Consider the following 17,570-nt stretch of genomic DNA (forward strand, 5'->3'; position numbering starts at 1 on the left):
GGCAGCCATGTGTTTACAGGTGTATACTCTGCCCCCCTCTTCCTCCTCACCTCAGTTTACCTCCTCCTCCGTGCAGGTTATGGCCACACCGTGCCCCTGTCAGACGGAGGAAAGGCCTTCTGCATCATCTACTCGGTCATCGGCATTCCATTCACCCTCCTGTTCCTGACGGCGGTGGTCCAGCGTGTCACCATCCACGTCACCCGCAGGCCTGTCCTCTACTTCCATGTGCGCTGGGGCTTCTCCAAGCAGGTGGTGGCCATCGTCCACGCCGTTCTCCTCGGCTTTGTCACCGTCTCCTGCTTCTTCTTCATCCCGGCAGCCGTGTTCTCCATCCTGGAGGATGACTGGAACTTCCTCGAGTCCTTTTATTTTTGTTTCATTTCCCTGAGCACCATCGGCCTAGGGGATTACGTTCCTGGAGAAGGCTACAATCAAAAATTCAGAGAGCTCTATAAGATTGGGATCACGTGTGAGTATCGGGGCTCCCGGACCCCACCCCCTTTGGCCTCTCTTGCTGTTCCATGCCCCACTTTGCCTACCAATGAATAGTGTCATTCATAAAAACCCTGATTGATAAATTTTCAAGCTCTTTATGCAAAAATCTCACTGCTGAGACTTAATTTTTCCAGGTACCTTAAAACTGCTGATCAATTTCTTACTAACAACTAATGATCAATTTCTTACTAATAACGTAATAGGCATTATAAATTACAGTGTAAAAATGCACCACATAGAATATACTGGATTACCACCTTTTAATTAAAAAAATTTTTGCTGTTTTTATTAACTATTTTAAGTTCCAGAAAACTAGGGCTAGGATGTAGCCTGTTACTATCAGTCGTGTTCTTTAATTTGCCAGGAAAATCTTAAAAGAGTTGCTTATCTCATTTGTCCATCTGGTTCTTTTTCAGAGAAGTTAGAATATATGTGAACGATTTTCGGAATTTTGTGTGTGGAAAGTAGGCGTTCAAATTCAGATGGCCTGTGGTTTATAATTTTTAAACAATTTTTTTTGAATTGGATATGGATATGGAGAACGTAGAAATCTGTTTTCAAGAAACTCTTAGTTTTTGCATCATAATACATACACAGTTTTCATTTCTGCCGTCTCAAGAATTTTTCAAGATTCAGCTCATGTCACGTTTCCTGGGAGAGCATAGTAGATACTCAGGCAGTCAGATGCTGTGTCCTGGACCTGTCTTATAGTTTTAACCTGACAGCATGCTTAGTTGAATTATGTATATTTTAACATTTCCATTAAACCAGGGGCTCACCCAGGACAGAGGCCTCAGTCATAAACCCCAGTGCTTCAAACAGTGCCTGGCTACCATACAAGTTCCAGAAATGTTTACCAAATAGTTACAAGCACGAGCTCCTATTTCCTCCAGTTACCATAATTCTCTGTAATGTCCACAGAAGATTTCAGCACTGGCTCTACCATAATCTAACCAGGCCTCTGTTGTTGACTGTTTCGATTGCTTCCAATTTGGGGACGTTATAAACAACACTGTAGTTGTATTTGTATATGTTTATACTTTTTCTACTTGGATATCTTTCCAAGAAGTGGGATTGCTGGCCCAAAGTGAATATGCCTTGTGACGCACAGAACATACTGAGCCTGCGCTTTCCAAACGGCGTTCCGGGCTTACACTCTCACCGCAATGATCTGAGCATTAATGGTTTCAGCCCTCACGGGATGGTGTGGGCCAGTAGCCTGAGGGGTGTTTTTGTTGCAGATTTGGTAGCTCCGATCAACATTATCTCAACTTTTTTTTTCATGTATTAGGTAAACTATTACCTCCTTATTTTAATTTAGTTTTTTTTAGGACTTCAAGAAGTTGGATGTTTCTGCGATTGTGTTTTCTAGTTCTACTTGTCTCTTGTGTTCACTGTCGTCTCATAAATTCTGCCCAACTGTTGAACTCCCTCAATTTTTCATATAATGCTAAATCCTTGCAGATCATCTTAACACTTGTTACAGTGTGAACCAGCTTTTTTTAGGTGGCCTCCAGAGCGTATGTGCTGAACGGAGCAAATGAGTATTCCAAAAGTGTATTCGATTATGAATAGGTTAAAATCCCACAGCTTTTGCCTGAAACCCCATGGGTATTTTTGTCAGCGTTCAAGGGCTTGACTAAACACTGGATAAAGGAAAAGAAAGGGAATTGTCAACTAGTCCAACAATGTCGTTGCTATTTCTTTAAGATTTATTTATCTGTCTTAGCGCACGCGCCCGTGCACAAGCCAGGGTGGGAGAGGGAGAGAGAGAATCCCAAGCAGACCCCCACTGAGCATGGAGCTGATATGGGGCTCAATCTCAGGACCCTGAGATCATGACCTGAGCCGAAATCAAGAGTCAGACGCTTAACTGCCTGAGCCACCCAAGCACCCGTTATTGCTATTTCTAAAATATACCGTGTTATCATCAAAACTTAATAGCCAAATTCTAAAGATGCTAGAACCGTGTCTCTCTGCATTCTTGAGATAATCAGCCTCCTTGTTCCTATTATGCTGCTCATTCTAGCTGGTTCACTTATTTTCTGAAAATCCTCTGCAAGCATTTTGCCACTGGGCCATGAAATTGGGATTTTTCTTATTTTTAGTTTTCATTTTCACTACCCTGTTCCTTTCCATGATGAATCTTTTATTTCCCGGAAACTGATTTTAAATGTGTTGGAACTGACTTAAAATCACCACTACTGTCTCATCACTGAATTCAAGGAATAGCATGTGACCTGAATCCACCCGTTATCTTATATTTCGGAGTAAGAAGCTGGTAGAATTAATCAGTGAATGGTCCACGTGCCCCCAAAATGACTGTCCCATCATGGACAGCTTAGTGTGCAGTTGGATCCCGGGCAAGTGCGAATCGCCACACAAAGATCGGTTTCACGTCAGCATCCATTCTTAGAGGGATTTTTATCTAGCTTAAACTGTAATTTCTACTGTTATACTTCTTACTGTTTAGTGGAAAAACTGATAAAAGTATTGAGTCCTTAAGAAGGTGTCAAGCTCTGTTCTGAGCGCTCATGACAATCGAAAACTCTTAGGACGTGTCACTGGCTTTTTTTTTTTTTTAAGATTTTATTTACTTATTCGAGATAGAGAGAGGGTGTGAGAGAGTGAGCATGAGCTGGGAGAGCAGAGGAAGAGGGAGAAGCAGACTCCCCGCTGAGCAGGGAGCCCAATGCAGGGCTCGATCCCAGGACCCCAGAATTATGACCCGAGCCGAAGGCAGACACTTCACCGACTGAGCCACCCAGGCACCCCGACATGTCACTGGCTTTTTGAGAGCAGCTGATTATGAAGCAGAGGTGGATAGCCCTCTCCCTAAAGGTCACTCTTGGGGAACGGTGAATGCAGGATGGTATTTCTCTTTATAATGCCACGTCAGCCCCAGCTTTTTCTTGTTTTCTCAGAAATTACACCCTGATTTGGAATAATCCCAAGGTTGTAGAAAGTTAAGTCATTCTTCATTTTTCTCTGGGTAGTCCCTCTTGGAGCCACGGACCTCCGAACGTTCCTAGAAATTCGGAAAGTGGCAGGGAATTGGTTCATCAGCACACTCTTGTGTCTCCACTGGAATCATCCATGACTCAAATCCCATTGAGACACTGTCTTTCTTCTCACTCAGGTTACCTCCTACTTGGCCTCATTGCCATGTTGGTAGTTCTGGAAACCTTCTGTGAGCTCCACGAGCTGAAAAAATTCAGAAAAATGTTCTACGTAAAGAAGGACAAGGATGAGGATCGCGTCCACATCATAGAGCACGACCAGCTGTCCTTCTCATCCATCGCCGACCAGGCCGCCGGCCCGAAGGAGGATCGGAAGCAGAACGAGCCTTTTGTGGGCCCGCAGTCCTCGGCCCACCCCGATGGCTCCGCGGGCAACTGAGGGCTTTGCCGCCTTGTCCCCAGAGCACCAGGGTCAGGGCAGGGAGAAAGAGCCTTTGTCTTGTTTATTTGTATGAGAATGTAGAAGCCAAGATGATCTTTTAACAAATATCTACTGTTTGAAATATTTACAAAAAAAACACCACAAAAAGACCCACAAAATAATGGAACAAAGCAAGCTTTTACTCTGGAGGACTGATATCTGAAGAAATGAGATATGTACCTATAATTCACATGTGACAAAATTACCTAGACTTTACAAAGAGGTAAGGAATACTTGAAGAAGGGTGCTGCTGGGGGTAGAAGCAGATTTTATACTTTTGATTGGGGACTTTGGGATTTGCATTTAAATCATTTTAGCTGATGGCTAAATAGCAACATTATATTTAAGGGCCAAAAAAAGTAAAAGAGAGAGGCATAGAGATGTGTTTTATAAATAAGTTTATGTGTACCTGTTTGCATGTGCCCATCCCAAATCATTATTTTTGTAGAATCTAACTTAAACCTACTATTTATAATGAATAGGCAACCGTTAACTGTGTACATACAAGTATAAATATGTTTATATCTTGTACATACGGTTTAGTCACCAGATCTTAGCATCCTTCTTAACCCAAGATTGTAGATATTTTTCCTTTTGATTTCTCTTTGTACTAAAGAATCGAAGAGTTGCTACAATAAAATAAGGGAAATAATACACTTAAGAGTGAGTTACTATGGTATTCTGCTACAGTAAATGTTTCTACCTTTTGTAAGAGTATGATATCCGGTGTCGCAAATGTTTGTAAGCCTTGCTCTGGAAGGGAACAGCTAATGGAGAATACAATTTGTAAAAGAAGTTATTTTGTTTTGCAAGTGCACTGTGATTTGTAGTCACCTGGTCTGCAAAGCCCAGGACGTGAACCGAGAAACCCCGAATGAACAGATTCTGTCAAATTAATCGGAGAGTTTTTAAATTTACAAGCTGAAATCAATAAAAGTCATAGCTGGTTGCAATCCTATGCTTTTATATGTCAAGGAAAGCCTTCCTCCACGTAGACACTGTATATGTACTCCTTTATAGAAACCGCACTTAAATGGTATACACAGGACACGATTTGGGGAGTTTTAGAAGAGAAAATGAAAAAGACCCTGCATGATCACTGAGCCTTGGGGAGCTCGCTCAGAAACATCTCCGTGACGTGCCGCCCTGAGCACACCGCTCCCAGCTCTGTCCTGCTGGCTGCTGGCCCTCTGTAAGCAGGGCCCTTCTTTATTGGAGGAGACCCCATCTGGCCTCAGAGCAACAAAACCATCAGAAGGAAGTCCCTCAGCTCCGGAGCCTCCAAGCCACTCCAGAGCTCCTATGATGCCATCAGTAGACCCCCCCCCTTCCCAGTGTTGGATTCCAGACGTGTTCTGTTCCTCTGGATCTGGGTGACATTGCCTTGCGAGCACATTTCTCTGTGCGTCCCCCGCTGACTGTAGGCAGGGGTTGGTGACCGGTTAAAGAATGGAATAGAGACTCTAGCAGATAGGGACGTGCATCAAGGACACGATTGGGTCTGGAAAGTTCGCAGTGACCACGCCCTTGGGACGGTGCCAGGGGCGTTGCAGGATAAAAACCACGGAAACGGTGGGTTTTACGCAGGGAGAGTGTCTATATCCCGTGCGGGCAAAGAGGACGGATGTGCCACCAGTGGGTGGCTCCTCTGAGAGGAGTGCAAAACACCGAGAAGGAGAAAGAGCAGAAAGGGAAAATTCTGAATCAGGATGTCATCACGTCGTGCAAGTGTCCAGTTAATTTTCAAAGCATAATTTTACGAATCTACAGAGAAGGCCCTAACCCTTAATGCCCTTCAAAAACGGGAGCAAGTTTTGCCTCCCGCACCCTGTGGGATGCAAAACGTAAGGCAGAGTATCTTCCCTGCGCTTGTTCTTTGTCCTCGGCCGATGGGCAGATGCTGTCCTGTGGTCCTGAAGGAGGAGCCAACTGTCAGAGAACAGAAGCAGGACCTGCTGGGGCAGGACAAGCCGAGGGCAGCAAGGAGATGACCTAGGAACCTTCTAGTTGAAGGTGAGCGAGGGTGAAGTTGGAGGTGGGGGTGAATACTGTTCGGAGTGATGAGTCGAGTATAAGCCCTAAGATCCAACTCGTGGGCAACAGTGTCCTAGATTGAGTTCTTAAGAATCCTACGGAATGCCCTCAGGATAGAGAAGCAGCAGAAACCCTTGTCTTTCAAGGAAAGGACTCCGGTGTGTGAATTTAAAGTCACGTGTGTCCAGCAGGTATGTTGATTTTGGAGCAGCAGATACACTCAGTGTGAGCAGAGAACAGAGTGTTGGTGGAGGAAGAGTTCTTGACCTCCCAGCAGTCCAAGGCACTGTAGAGCAAGGGCTAGGAGCAGTCTGCAAAAGAAGCTAAAACAGGAAATAGAACAGATGAAGTTGGGCCCAGATGGCTCCATTCATGAGAGTAGTCTCTGCAGTGATCACGCCCCCAAGAGATTTAAAAAGCGCTTTGTTCAAAAGTCGAAGAGGAAGATGAGAGGGTGGGAAAAGGGGATGTTTTCTGAACAGATATATATGGTGTGACTTAAGGCAAAAATGGGAATGATTTGATTAGTAAGACGGGGGGTTGCTTTTCTTACCTGAAAAACAGTCATGCCCACGCTCTACAAACCAGCCTTCTGTGTTTTTCGGAAGATGAACAGGGAGATATTTACAAATCTGGCGAAATAACTGAAATATTCAGTGCAAAGCCTCTTTAATCCTTTAAAGTTATCAGTAGTACATCTCCCTAAAAGGAGCGGGTATTCGCTTGAATTAAGAGTTCATTTTAAGTTGGCACAAGCATGCACTGGAAGGAGACCGTAAGATTCTCTGTCTCTTACTCAGAATGCAGTAAGCAGAACTTCCTGACTGTGTGGCATATGATACACGCATTTTGTGATTCGTGGTCAAAGCCTCCATGCCCAGGAGAGCTACGATAAATACTGATAGCCTCCATTCAGGAAGGCAGTCCTGGGATAGAGTTTCCGAAATGTGTACACGCTCAACCAGATGATTCCTCAGCAAATTTAGAAACAAAACTGCCTTACAATGCTGAACCTGAAATCATACAGAACTTACCATGTATCTGCCCAGTACAATTTTCAGTCTGTCTCTTTAATACATTTAAAGTTTTCCCCGTAGTGGTGTATTATTTTCCGAGAGTTCTACTTGATGAAAATTTGGTACATCCAAGCCTTTTGTGTGAAGGCAAAACAGGAGATGGTTTGCTGAAGACAATTTTCCAAACATCTCACTTATCTAATAGGTGCTGTCAGGCAAACTCAACTTTCAAAACCACAGTAAGGAGCCCAGAAGTAAGTAAAGACATTTTTAAGTATTTTTGCAGCCTGGCAGTGAAACACATTTAATAAGAAGTAAGCCCCTTCCTTGCTTCCCTCACTTAAATTTGCACATGGTTCTAATAAAATGACTGCTCTGGTTTCCAACCCACCGACAATAAAGGGGAGCGGTGCTACCCAATAGTTCTCAAATTTTGAGTTAGCGCACTCCTCATAATTTTTAGGTGGCAGAATATTAAGTCTTGGTGCAAATTGGCAGTACCCTCTGTGTAATCATTTGGGCAGACTCAAGTCAGCACCGTATCTCCGTTCCCCTAAAAGCGTCCACGGTTCCTGCACCACCCACCTCGGCCTCTGGTGCCATTCAGAGTCTGGGGACAGTTTGCTGCCTGACCACCCTTTTGTATACTTAAAAAAATGATCAAACACTCCAGAAACATGACAACAACTCTCTTACGGCAAGTTTTTCCATTCTGAGTGAAAACGGCAGGGCACACTCAGGCCAGCACGATTGTAAAAGTATGAATACTTAATTGGGAAAATGGGTTTTCCACATTGGTAAAACTTTGCCCAGCCGCCTGTGTGTGGATTGTGGGTCCGAGTGCCCTGTGCCACCCGCTTTGAGAACCACATGCTAACTGCTAGCAAGTGCACTGAGGGGAGCCTAACATGAAAAGCAGACTCGGACTCAGAAGAAAAGAACTGCCTTCTACAGCCCTCCCAGTGGGGACAAACCGCCCCCAGGACAACACACATTTTTTTGTTTCTTTAAGATTTTATTTATGAGAGAGACCTTGAGCACATGAGTGGGGGGAGGCACAGAGAGAGAGGGACAAGCAGGCTCCCCGCTGAGCAGGGAGCCCAATGCGGGACTCGATCCCAGGACCCCGGGATCATGACCTGAGCCGAACGCAGATGCTTAACTGACTGAGCCACCCAGACGCCTCCAGCACTTTTTAAAAAATGTTATTTCAATACTGTGATTTTCATAACAGTGTTAAACAACACTTAATATACTGTTTAAGGAGACCGAGTAAATGAAGATGTATTTCCATTCAAAATGATTAAAATTAGGGAGTATTTTTAAAGATTTTATTTTTAAATAATCTCTACAGTCAATGTGGGGGCTTGAACTCACAGCCCCGAGTTGAGTAGTCACATGCTCCACCAACTGAGCCAGCCAGGCGTCCCATTCAGAGGCTTGCTTTTTAAATATAAGTTCCATTGTCCGAAAAATTCACTTAGGCTCAATATCTCATTTTACAACATGAGGTAGCAAGTTCCTGAGTGTATAGCCTTGCTCTCATTTGAGTGGCTGCTAAAATCGTCTGTAAGTAAATTAGACATATATTTATTTTTAGTTGGAGAAGTTGAGTTTTGAGGGGTTGTTTTCATCCTCTTCCATTATTTATATATAAATTGTGACCATATGCATGATATATATGATCATGCATATAACTCAGGGATTCATTTCCATTTCTAAGCAATGGGAAACCCAGAGCCCATTGACAGTGAGATATTTAACCTACCAATGAGTCCGTAGGTGCTCAGAGACATCAGCATAATTTACCTGAAACTCTTGCATTACTTTGTTCTTGCTTTGTGTAAACATTATTGCTTTAAATTGCTGCATTAATGTGGGAAGAGTGCCCTTTTTTATGGGCTCACTTGAATAATGAAAGCCTTCCTCTTTGCCCTTGTTACCAAGTTGGTACACCACGTGGTGATTGCAGTTTCGAACAATGTGACCTTAACATTGGGACTAAGCTTGTTGCCACCCATTGGGCAGTGACCGAGCCAGATTTTAAAGGTCACTGCATAATTTATGGCACTTGAACTAGTGGTTAGAAGTCTAACGAAGTAAAATAGTAGAATGTCTCTTTTTTTTTTTTAATAATTTTTCCTGGGCAGCTCCCTCTGAATTTTGGGAGCTGAGAAAGAGATCAGGCTGCCCCAGGCACCCCTATCTTGGGGCAGAGAGCAGCAGAGCCCGGGGCCATGCCAGGTGCTGACTCCACATGTCCCTGTTGGTGATGTGTTCCTAGGAAGGGGCACTGTCAGGGAAGGACAAGCCCCATACATCAGTCTGCAGAAACCTGGCTGTGCCACCGAGAACATATTTCAGATCATTGTGGAGGGACTTTAAGAAAAGAACCAAATAGGGGCACTTGGGTGGCTCAGTGGGGATGGAGCCCAGAGTGGGGGCCCCCTGCTCAGCTGGGAGCCTGCTTCTCCCTCTCCCACTGCCCCTCCTCCCTCCCCCCTGCTCTCTCTCAAATAAATAAAATCTTTAAAAAAAAAAAAAGGAAAGAAAAAGATCAAGTAACCTATATTTGAAATGGTTTCTTTCTGGCTGATGGGTGAATCTCAAGTTTTCATGGCTATATCGAAGGCAGAAAGAAAAGAGGCATTTTATGCATGTTAGGCAGAGTATCAGGTCAAGTGATCGTAAATAGCTTTTTACCCAGGTTGTAAAATGGTAAAATCATGTGTGTTTATTTCTCTGCGTATGTAACGTGAGAATCCATGTCAGGATATCCCACTCAGAGTGTCAGACTTGCTGGCAAGAGGGACATGTAAGTGTCATCTCCCATCAGTTTTGCCTGTGAGCTAAGGAGAAAGAAAGATGCCATCCTGGGGGTAGAGAAAGAATGTAGAGTTGGCTGAATAAGTTATACACTGTTTTGTTTTGTTTTGTTTTTTTTAGTTATACACTGTTTTTATAACAAAAAAATCCAATGTAAGTTACCAAAATCATCTGAGAGCTTAGATTTGTTTCTTTTTTTTAATTTATGATAAGCAGTGACTGAAAAATAGTATATTGACAAAACTATAAATAACTAAATATAACAGTGAATCATTACCCTTATAGGTAAATAGATGGGATCTCTGAGTGTGTGAAAAATTCAAGATCATTTGACATCATTTGCACACTTAAGTTTTGGACTCTCCCTACCAGTTTGTAGGTGGCTCAACATCCCCAAGCCCCCCCCACCCCCAGTTCACCCGTGGGGCCCCCAGTCCATGTGAAGAGACTGTGAAGGGGGGGCTCTCTCCTAGTCTGGTTCTAAAAAGACCTGGTTCTTGTGGAAACAGAGGAACCTAAGGGCTGTCTGCAGGTGTTACGGCTCAAGGTTTACAAGAGGGTGTTTCCTGGGGCGGAAGATGATGAATCCAAAGCAAGGAGCAAGCACCTGGCACTTAGCAAACACTTTCATGACTGTTAGCTGCTACCATTAAAACCAATTTTAGAGCCACCTGGGTGGCTCAGTCAGTTAAGTGTCTGACTCTTGGTTTCAGCTCAGGTCATGATCTCAGGGTCCGGAGATCGAGCACTGCATGGGGCTCCATGCTCAGCGGGGGGAGTCTGCATGAAGAGTCTCTCTTCCTCTCCCTCTGCCCCTCCCCCCCACTCACGTGCACTCTCTCTCTCTAAAATAAATAAATCTTTAAACAAAAACAATTTTAGGCATTTTCCTAAAAGACAAGGTTATACTCACTTTGGGCCAACAATCCCACTTCTTGGAAAGATATCCAAGGTGATACCTAGTGCTGTAGAAGTGATACATGGTGCAGCTTCTCAAGGAATTCACCTGCTTTTTAAGTGGAGAATAAACACCAATTAGCAATACAGGGCCATGAAATTCCAGTGCTACGTGGTGTCTTGCAGGTGGAAAATGATCATGAATTCAGAGGAAGTCGTCCCTGGGAGTTGGGGTAGATGGTGGCAAAAATCCAGAAATAGGGAAAATTGAAAACTAGATAAGTAAAATCGTATTTAGTAAGAGTGTATTGTGCATATAACAACAGTTCGCAAACTGGGAGCTTTCAAACCCAAAACTGATACGAAGCTCAGAGGCATGATGTTACAGAATGGCTTAGAAGGTGAAAAGGAGGGGCGCCTGGGTGGCTCAGTTGGTTAAGCGACTGCCTTCAGCTCTGGTCATGATCCCGGGGTCCTGGGATCAAGCCCCCCATCGGGCTCCCTGCTTGGCGGAAAGCCTGCTTCTCCCTCTCCCACTCCCCCTTCTTGTGTTCCCTCTCTCGCTGTCTCTCTCTCTGTCAAATAAATAAAAAAAATCTTAAAAAAAAAAAAAAGTGAAAAGAAGGGAGTTGTTTAGCCTTGACAATGATTGGTTATTACAATGGAGGTCTCCAAATGACAGGCGGTTGATAAAAAGCGCTTATCTCATACCAATTTAGCAAACGAACAAATGAATAATAAGAATAAAAGTACAGGTTGAAGAGGGAGGATGAGTTTGGTTGGGGATAATGTTGGGTTTGGTGTAATGCAGACCTTCACACAGATTCCATGAGATGATGTGTGCAAAAAACCCAGTACGGCGCCTGACATTTGGAGGGAAGGTATCGAGACACAGAAAATGGTCAAGAGTCAACTGCTAGAAAATTCCAAATGGGCTAAAGAAAAGGACATTGGATTTACCTACAAGGTGGACATGTTGGCTTTATGAAAGCAGAAGTGGGATAAAGAGACGAGGAGAGGCTCTCGGCATAGATACCCGGAGTTGCGGGGGGCTGGCCTTAATGCCTATTACATGGTGGGTCTGATAAACATTTTATTTTATTTTTTAAAGATTTTATTTATTTATCTGAGAGAGAGAAGGAGAATGAGCGGGGGGGCAGGGCAGAGGGAGAGGGAGAAGCAGACTCCCTGCTGAGCAGGGAGGCCGATGCGGGGCTCGATCCCAGGACCCCGAGATCATGACCTGAGCCGAAGGCAGATGCTTAACCGACTGAGCCACCCAGGCACCCCAAACATTTTAAACAGTATACATAAATAATCAGAAACAAAAGACATATGCCTACCTGTACCTTCTGAAATATTTAGCCATAATCTAAATATATTTTTGTATCCTGCATAGAATTCAAGTTTTACACACACGTGACATCGAACGCCAATCTATTTTATTCTTATGTGGCTAGAGTCTTAATTTTAGGAAGCCAGTTTGGTAAAACGATGGCTAATTACAGAACCGATTGCATCTACAGCTGCTTTATAGTAATACGTCATACTACACATTTTGTTTTTATTCCACCCCATGTAACTGGTGAAGGTTATTTGTCAAATGTATCCAATTCCAAAATCATTTCTAGTCCAAGAGACTCCACAGACTAAATGTTAGTCCTGTGACCTCCTGGGAAAACCCAGATTTAGAGGTTGCCCCCCACCAACCCAGGTCCGGCAATGAGCACTGACTCCTCAGTGGGGGCATGAGACCAGATTGCGGTGAAGATCATTTTCAAATCAGTTACCACGAGGGAGAGAGTTTCCCACATAATTCTGAAACATTTTCTTGTGCCTATTTAAATGTGGCAGTTTATGACCTCCTATGTCCAGGTAATAACAAACAAGCTAGCAACTAGGAATTTTTTTTTAACTGGCTCTTACTCTACAATGATGATCAATGCTTACAACAGTTACCCCGGGACTGTGCAGAAGATTTTAATGCCTTCTGAATCATCAAAGAAAGACGAAATCATCTCCACTAAAGTAGTTTTGCATGAACCTCCCTGCACACTGATGCTTAGTTAATCCATTAAATTTACACACCATTTCCCAACTGTATCTTCATAAAATAATAGTACAAATATGCATTCTGGTGAACATGCCTTACAGTTAGTCAGTTGTGCAATGTTTCTGATTTTCTTTCTCTTAGTGGATGTCTGTAGATGAATATCCCTGAAACAAAGGGTATTTTCATCTGTAGATATGTCAGCACGTCAGGACACTTCTTATTGCCGCTCTCAAAATCCTAGGTCTGCGTGTTGTGTGATGCCGGACTGGCTGCTCATCTATCTCTTCAGCACTTTAATTTACCCCCCTTAGAATGGCACAAGTACCACTGCTCTCCACCTTCATCAGGAGCATCAGCAGTCAGAATTAATTAAATTCCCATTAGATACATTCATAAGGAGTGGGAATTGGTTGAAAAATAAGTTATTTCTTTGGTGAAGTGCAAAGATAAGAGGGTTATTGAAAGGCTGTGACATTTAGGTCAGAGGCCCAGCACTGAAGTGAGAAGGGGATATTCTTATTTTCATTGTTTTGATCTTTCGTGTGAAAGTGAAGTGGACCAATGGAGCCAAATATCCTAGTTGCTGAGAAACCCAAGACCTCTGCATTTCAGATTTTATCCTAGGAGCCTGCATTGGAAATGATTACAGAGATCAGATATTCTAACGGGGGACCAAACAGTAGAGAGCCCAATGCTGTTCTTTGCAATTTTTTCTGAGAAAATTCCCAAGCTTTTTTTTTTTTTTTTTTTTTTTTTTTTTGGTCCCTTCACTTCTCCGTGTGGATCAGACTCAAAAGGGCAACATGGACCACACCAACTTCTCCGTGGCCTTGGCCTGGATCATTCTTTCCCTGATCCAGGCCAGCCTGTGATTCCCACTGAGCCTACAGTTTTGAAAGGACACAGTCGTTCCTTTGTGAAGCAGCACCTAACGTGAGACAACCTATCATGCCATCCCTGAGTTTTCAAATGAATGGAGAGAGAGCGGAAAGAGAATGAGAGATGTCCAAGTGACAACAGGATGAGCTAGACCAGCGTGTCCTGAGATTAGGAATCTGGACGGACCTGCTGGGTTACAGGAATGGCCAATGCTGTACAGAAGTAGGTCAGAAACCAGAGGCTTGATATCGAAAAGGAGTGGTAGGACCTAAGTCTTATGAGCAGAAAACCTGAAGCAAAGTCAAGGTCTGTCTCCTCATTTAAGAGCAAGCAGGGTAGTGACAGAATTCCAGCCAGCCCCTGCCAAACAGACTGTCGGTAAAGTGAGCCAGAAACTATGGTAAACTCTGGGGGCGCCTGGGTGGCTCAGTCGTTAAGCGGCTGCCTTCGGCTCAGGGCATGATCCCAGGGTCCTGGGATCGAGCCCTGCATCGGGCTCCCTGCTCGGCGGGAAGCCTGCTTCTCCCTCTCTCACTCCCTCTGCTTGTGTTCCCTCTCTTGCTGTGTCTCTCTCTGTCAAAGTCATTAAAAAAAAAAAGAAAAGAAACTATGGTAAACTCTGTACAGGATCAATGAAAATACTTAGGAATATTAGGGGTTGGGTGACCAGTTGCCCCAGTTTTCCTGGGACTGATGGTTTCCCTGAGACGTAGGGCTTTCATTGCCAAAACCAGGACAGTCCTGGGCAAACCTGGAAGGTTGGTCATACAGACTGGATTCATTTGTTCTTTCACAAACACTTACTGAGATCCTGGACTGTGACAAGTACTATACTAAACACTTGAACAACCGAAAGACGCTATCCTCAAGAAGCTTGCACTATGGGGGCCCAGAGAGGCATTGACCAAACACACAATGGCTGTAGTGGATGCTGTCATGGGCCACCCAAGACCTCTTCTGGGACTGAGGTGCTTCCTCCCCTACCCCGTGCCCGCAGTGTCGCCAGCTAATGGCTCACTGCTGAATCCCCAGTTGTTGTCTTCTGCTGAAAAACGCTGCCTAGCCCAAGGTGACATCTCCTCCCTGGACTCTATCCAATGACAGTCAATGCCAGGTTCAAAGGCCCAGCCCTCTGGCCCCATTGCGGAAAAATTCCAAAGGCCATCCTTGCTGCAGCATGCCCCCTGCAAGCACTCGCCAACATATGGCTCACAAGTGGACTTCAGGGTGTCCAAGGCAGTTTCCCAGCGAAGTGGCAACTGTGTAGGGTGATCTGGAACAAAGGTGCAGAGTGCTCCGGGAGCTGTGAGAGAGATTTGGCCTAGTCAGGGGTTGAGAATGACCAGGTGAACAAGGAGGGGAGGACGGTCCAGCCATGAAAGGGACTATAAAGATGATCCTGGGGGATGAGTGTGGCCCCAGCAGAGAAAGTAAACGGGGGGTGTCTGCTGGGAGCTAAGGCTGGAGGGGCAGACCCATGGGGAAGGGAAGGAGCAGTGTCTGTGGCCTAAGAGCAGCGAGAGGTCACTGAAGGGTTCTAGGCTGGTGAGCAACAGGATCCTGTCCAAGTGTGGGAGATCGGATTCGCTTAGATGAGAGCTGGGAGCAGGCTGGGAGCAGGCAAGCATGGCAGATGCAGGAGGCTGTTCTCTTTCTAGTTTGTGTTGTGAGCAGCACAATTAATGACATCAGGAAACTGAGTCAAGTTTTCTGATTGACATCAAAGGTCTTCCTCCATATAGAACTAGACTGGCCCCTGGCTGATGAAAAAGCACATGTAGGCCAAGAATTGTTTGTTTGTTGCCCAAATCACAACTGAAAGTCGAGTCAGATCATGTTACATAGTAGAACACTGCGTTCATTGTATGAAAAATGACTTAAGATCTAAGTCTCTTTATGGGTGGTAAGCACTTCACATACACTGCATAATAATTAATGCCCATGGCATTTCCTTGAGATAGGTCAGTGTCACTATCTTGGTGGAGGTAAAGATGTTCCAAAAAACACAAGATAATTTTATCCTTAGCAGTAGATGTTTGTGTGGTCTTGGTTGAGCTGACACATTTAGAGTAAGTGATGTTTTGCCTAAAGGCTTCTTTCCTTTAGTGTTGATGATGACGGGCCATCTCCAGGCTGAAGAAACGGGAATTTACCTTACATCCTTAGATCTGATCATTAGATCTTCCAACGCAACTACTTCCTGGAAACTGAATGAAAGAAACTTTTTCTCTTCAAGGGAGGCATTATTCAAGTTTCTGAAAAACTCTCTGACTTCTGTACCATTCATACTTCTCTTTACAGTAAGTTTCTTTCCGAGAGAAGGCAATAAAAGTATGTTAATTTACCTATTGAAATGTAAGCCTTCGGGCGCCTGGGTGGCACAGTCTGTTAAGCGACTGACTGTTGGTTTTGGCTCAGGTCCTGATCTCAGGGTCAAGGGATCAAGCCCCGGGATGGGCTCCACTCTCAGTGCAGAGTCAGCTTGGGTTTCTCTCTTCCTCTCCCTCTGCCCCTCCCCCCAAAATAATAAATAAATACATCTTAAAAAATAAATAAATGTAAGCCTTCCTTCAGTAAAACAAAATACAGGTATCTTTTTTTTTTTTTTTTGGTGTAACTTGAAGCTCAAAGTATGTTATCAGGGTCTAAAGATTCGTGGCTGCAACGAAGCAGTGTATTGGTTTCCCAACCACAGCAGCTTCTGTGTGATTCCAATTACCTGTCATGGCAGAGGAGTGTTCCCCCTCAACACCACCCTCTGCCTGTCCCCCCAGAATGCTGAGACACGCTCCTGTGAGGCATTCAAAGAATTGTCACTGTTCTTTATTTCAGAAGAGAACTCCAGTGTGGCAGAAAGGAAGGCTTAAGTTTCTGTCAGCTCTTCAAACCACATCATTTCCATTCTAGGCCAAGATTTGGAATGGCTGTGGCATCTGTTGAAGGGTGTTTGATAAGGTGAGCGGCTATAACCTCTCCTCCTCGTTATCCTGGGAACCTGAAGGCCCTGGGAGCTGTGAACTCACTTTATTGACACATGGAGAGACTCCAAACACGGCCTGGTCACTCCACAGCTCAGAGATGTAGAGTTGGGGCTGTCACACCCACTTGCCTTAACTCAGTGTCTGACTCCAGCTAAAAGAATTCTAAAGTGGGGGGAAGGGCGCCTGGGTGGCTCAGTCGTTAAGCGTCTGCCTTCGGCTCAGGTCATGATCCCGGGGTCCTGGGATGGAGCACCGCATCGGGCTCCCTGCTCAATGGGGAGTATATTTGCCCTTCTCCCTCTGTCCCTCCCTGCTCCACTAGTGTTCACTTTCTCTCTCTCTCTCAAATAAATAAATAAAATCTCAAAAAAAAAAAAAAGAATTCTGTATCCAGGAAGATAGAATAGAGGTATTTTCCCCTCTTCTTCTCACTAATTACAACCCTGGACATTATATATAAAATAAACACAAGAAGACTCTGAACAGTGGAGCCAGGAAGACACGGCAAGCAAATATCACAGAGAAAAAAAAACTGTGGTCCCACCTCATCCATGCCAGCAAAGGCAGATTGGGAAACCTAGACTTCAGTCCTTACCGGGCTATAGTGAGGCACCCCAGGTAATGCAAGAGGAGGGGCTGGGGACTGCAAACCAGGCAGTGAGCCTTCTCCCCCACCCACCTCCCTCCCTTCCAACAGTCTCAGTAGAGCCTGACTTCTACCTGACAGATGCCCCTCCCTCTACTACTGGGATGGTGTCAGAGGAGGCTTAGCGGACTTTAATCACCACCCATGGTAACAGACCATCCGCACAATGGTGTCAGTGGAGACCACATAGAAAGCTAGAATTCCTACCCCCATCCAGAAGTAACATTGAGCTCCCTTCCTGTCAGGTGTCAGTGAAGCCAAATGGCAAATCTGGACTTGCACCTTCTCCTGTTAGTAAT

At 44.6% G+C, this 17,570-nt stretch overlaps 1 protein-coding gene across 2 annotated transcripts in view; it reads left to right on the top strand.

The window, feature by feature from the left end:
• The window catches only part of KCNK1 (potassium two pore domain channel subfamily K member 1), a 58,034-nt gene extending 41,431 nt beyond the window's left edge, over window positions 1-16,603 (top strand). Inside the window, exons 2-4 of one of the 2 annotated variants that reach the window (XR_004302514.1) lie at window positions 77-472; window positions 3,638-5,952; window positions 16,477-16,603. Coding sequence is in view for 1 of the 2 variants with exons in the window: in XM_032430309.1 (XP_032286200.1) it covers window positions 77-472; window positions 3,638-3,897 (656 nt within the window). In the remaining variant the exon portion in view is untranslated. Of the gene's footprint in view, window positions 1-76; window positions 473-3,637; window positions 7,368-16,476 lie in introns of those variants that run through there. The other variant, XM_032430309.1, reaches the window with a different exon arrangement.
• The last annotated feature ends 967 nt before the right edge of the window (window positions 16,604-17,570 follow it).

This window comes from Phoca vitulina, unplaced genomic scaffold (genome assembly GCF_004348235.1).
Source record: "Phoca vitulina isolate PV1807 unplaced genomic scaffold, GSC_HSeal_1.0 scaffold43, whole genome shotgun sequence".
NCBI classification, from domain to species: domain Eukaryota; kingdom Metazoa; phylum Chordata; class Mammalia; order Carnivora; family Phocidae; genus Phoca; species Phoca vitulina.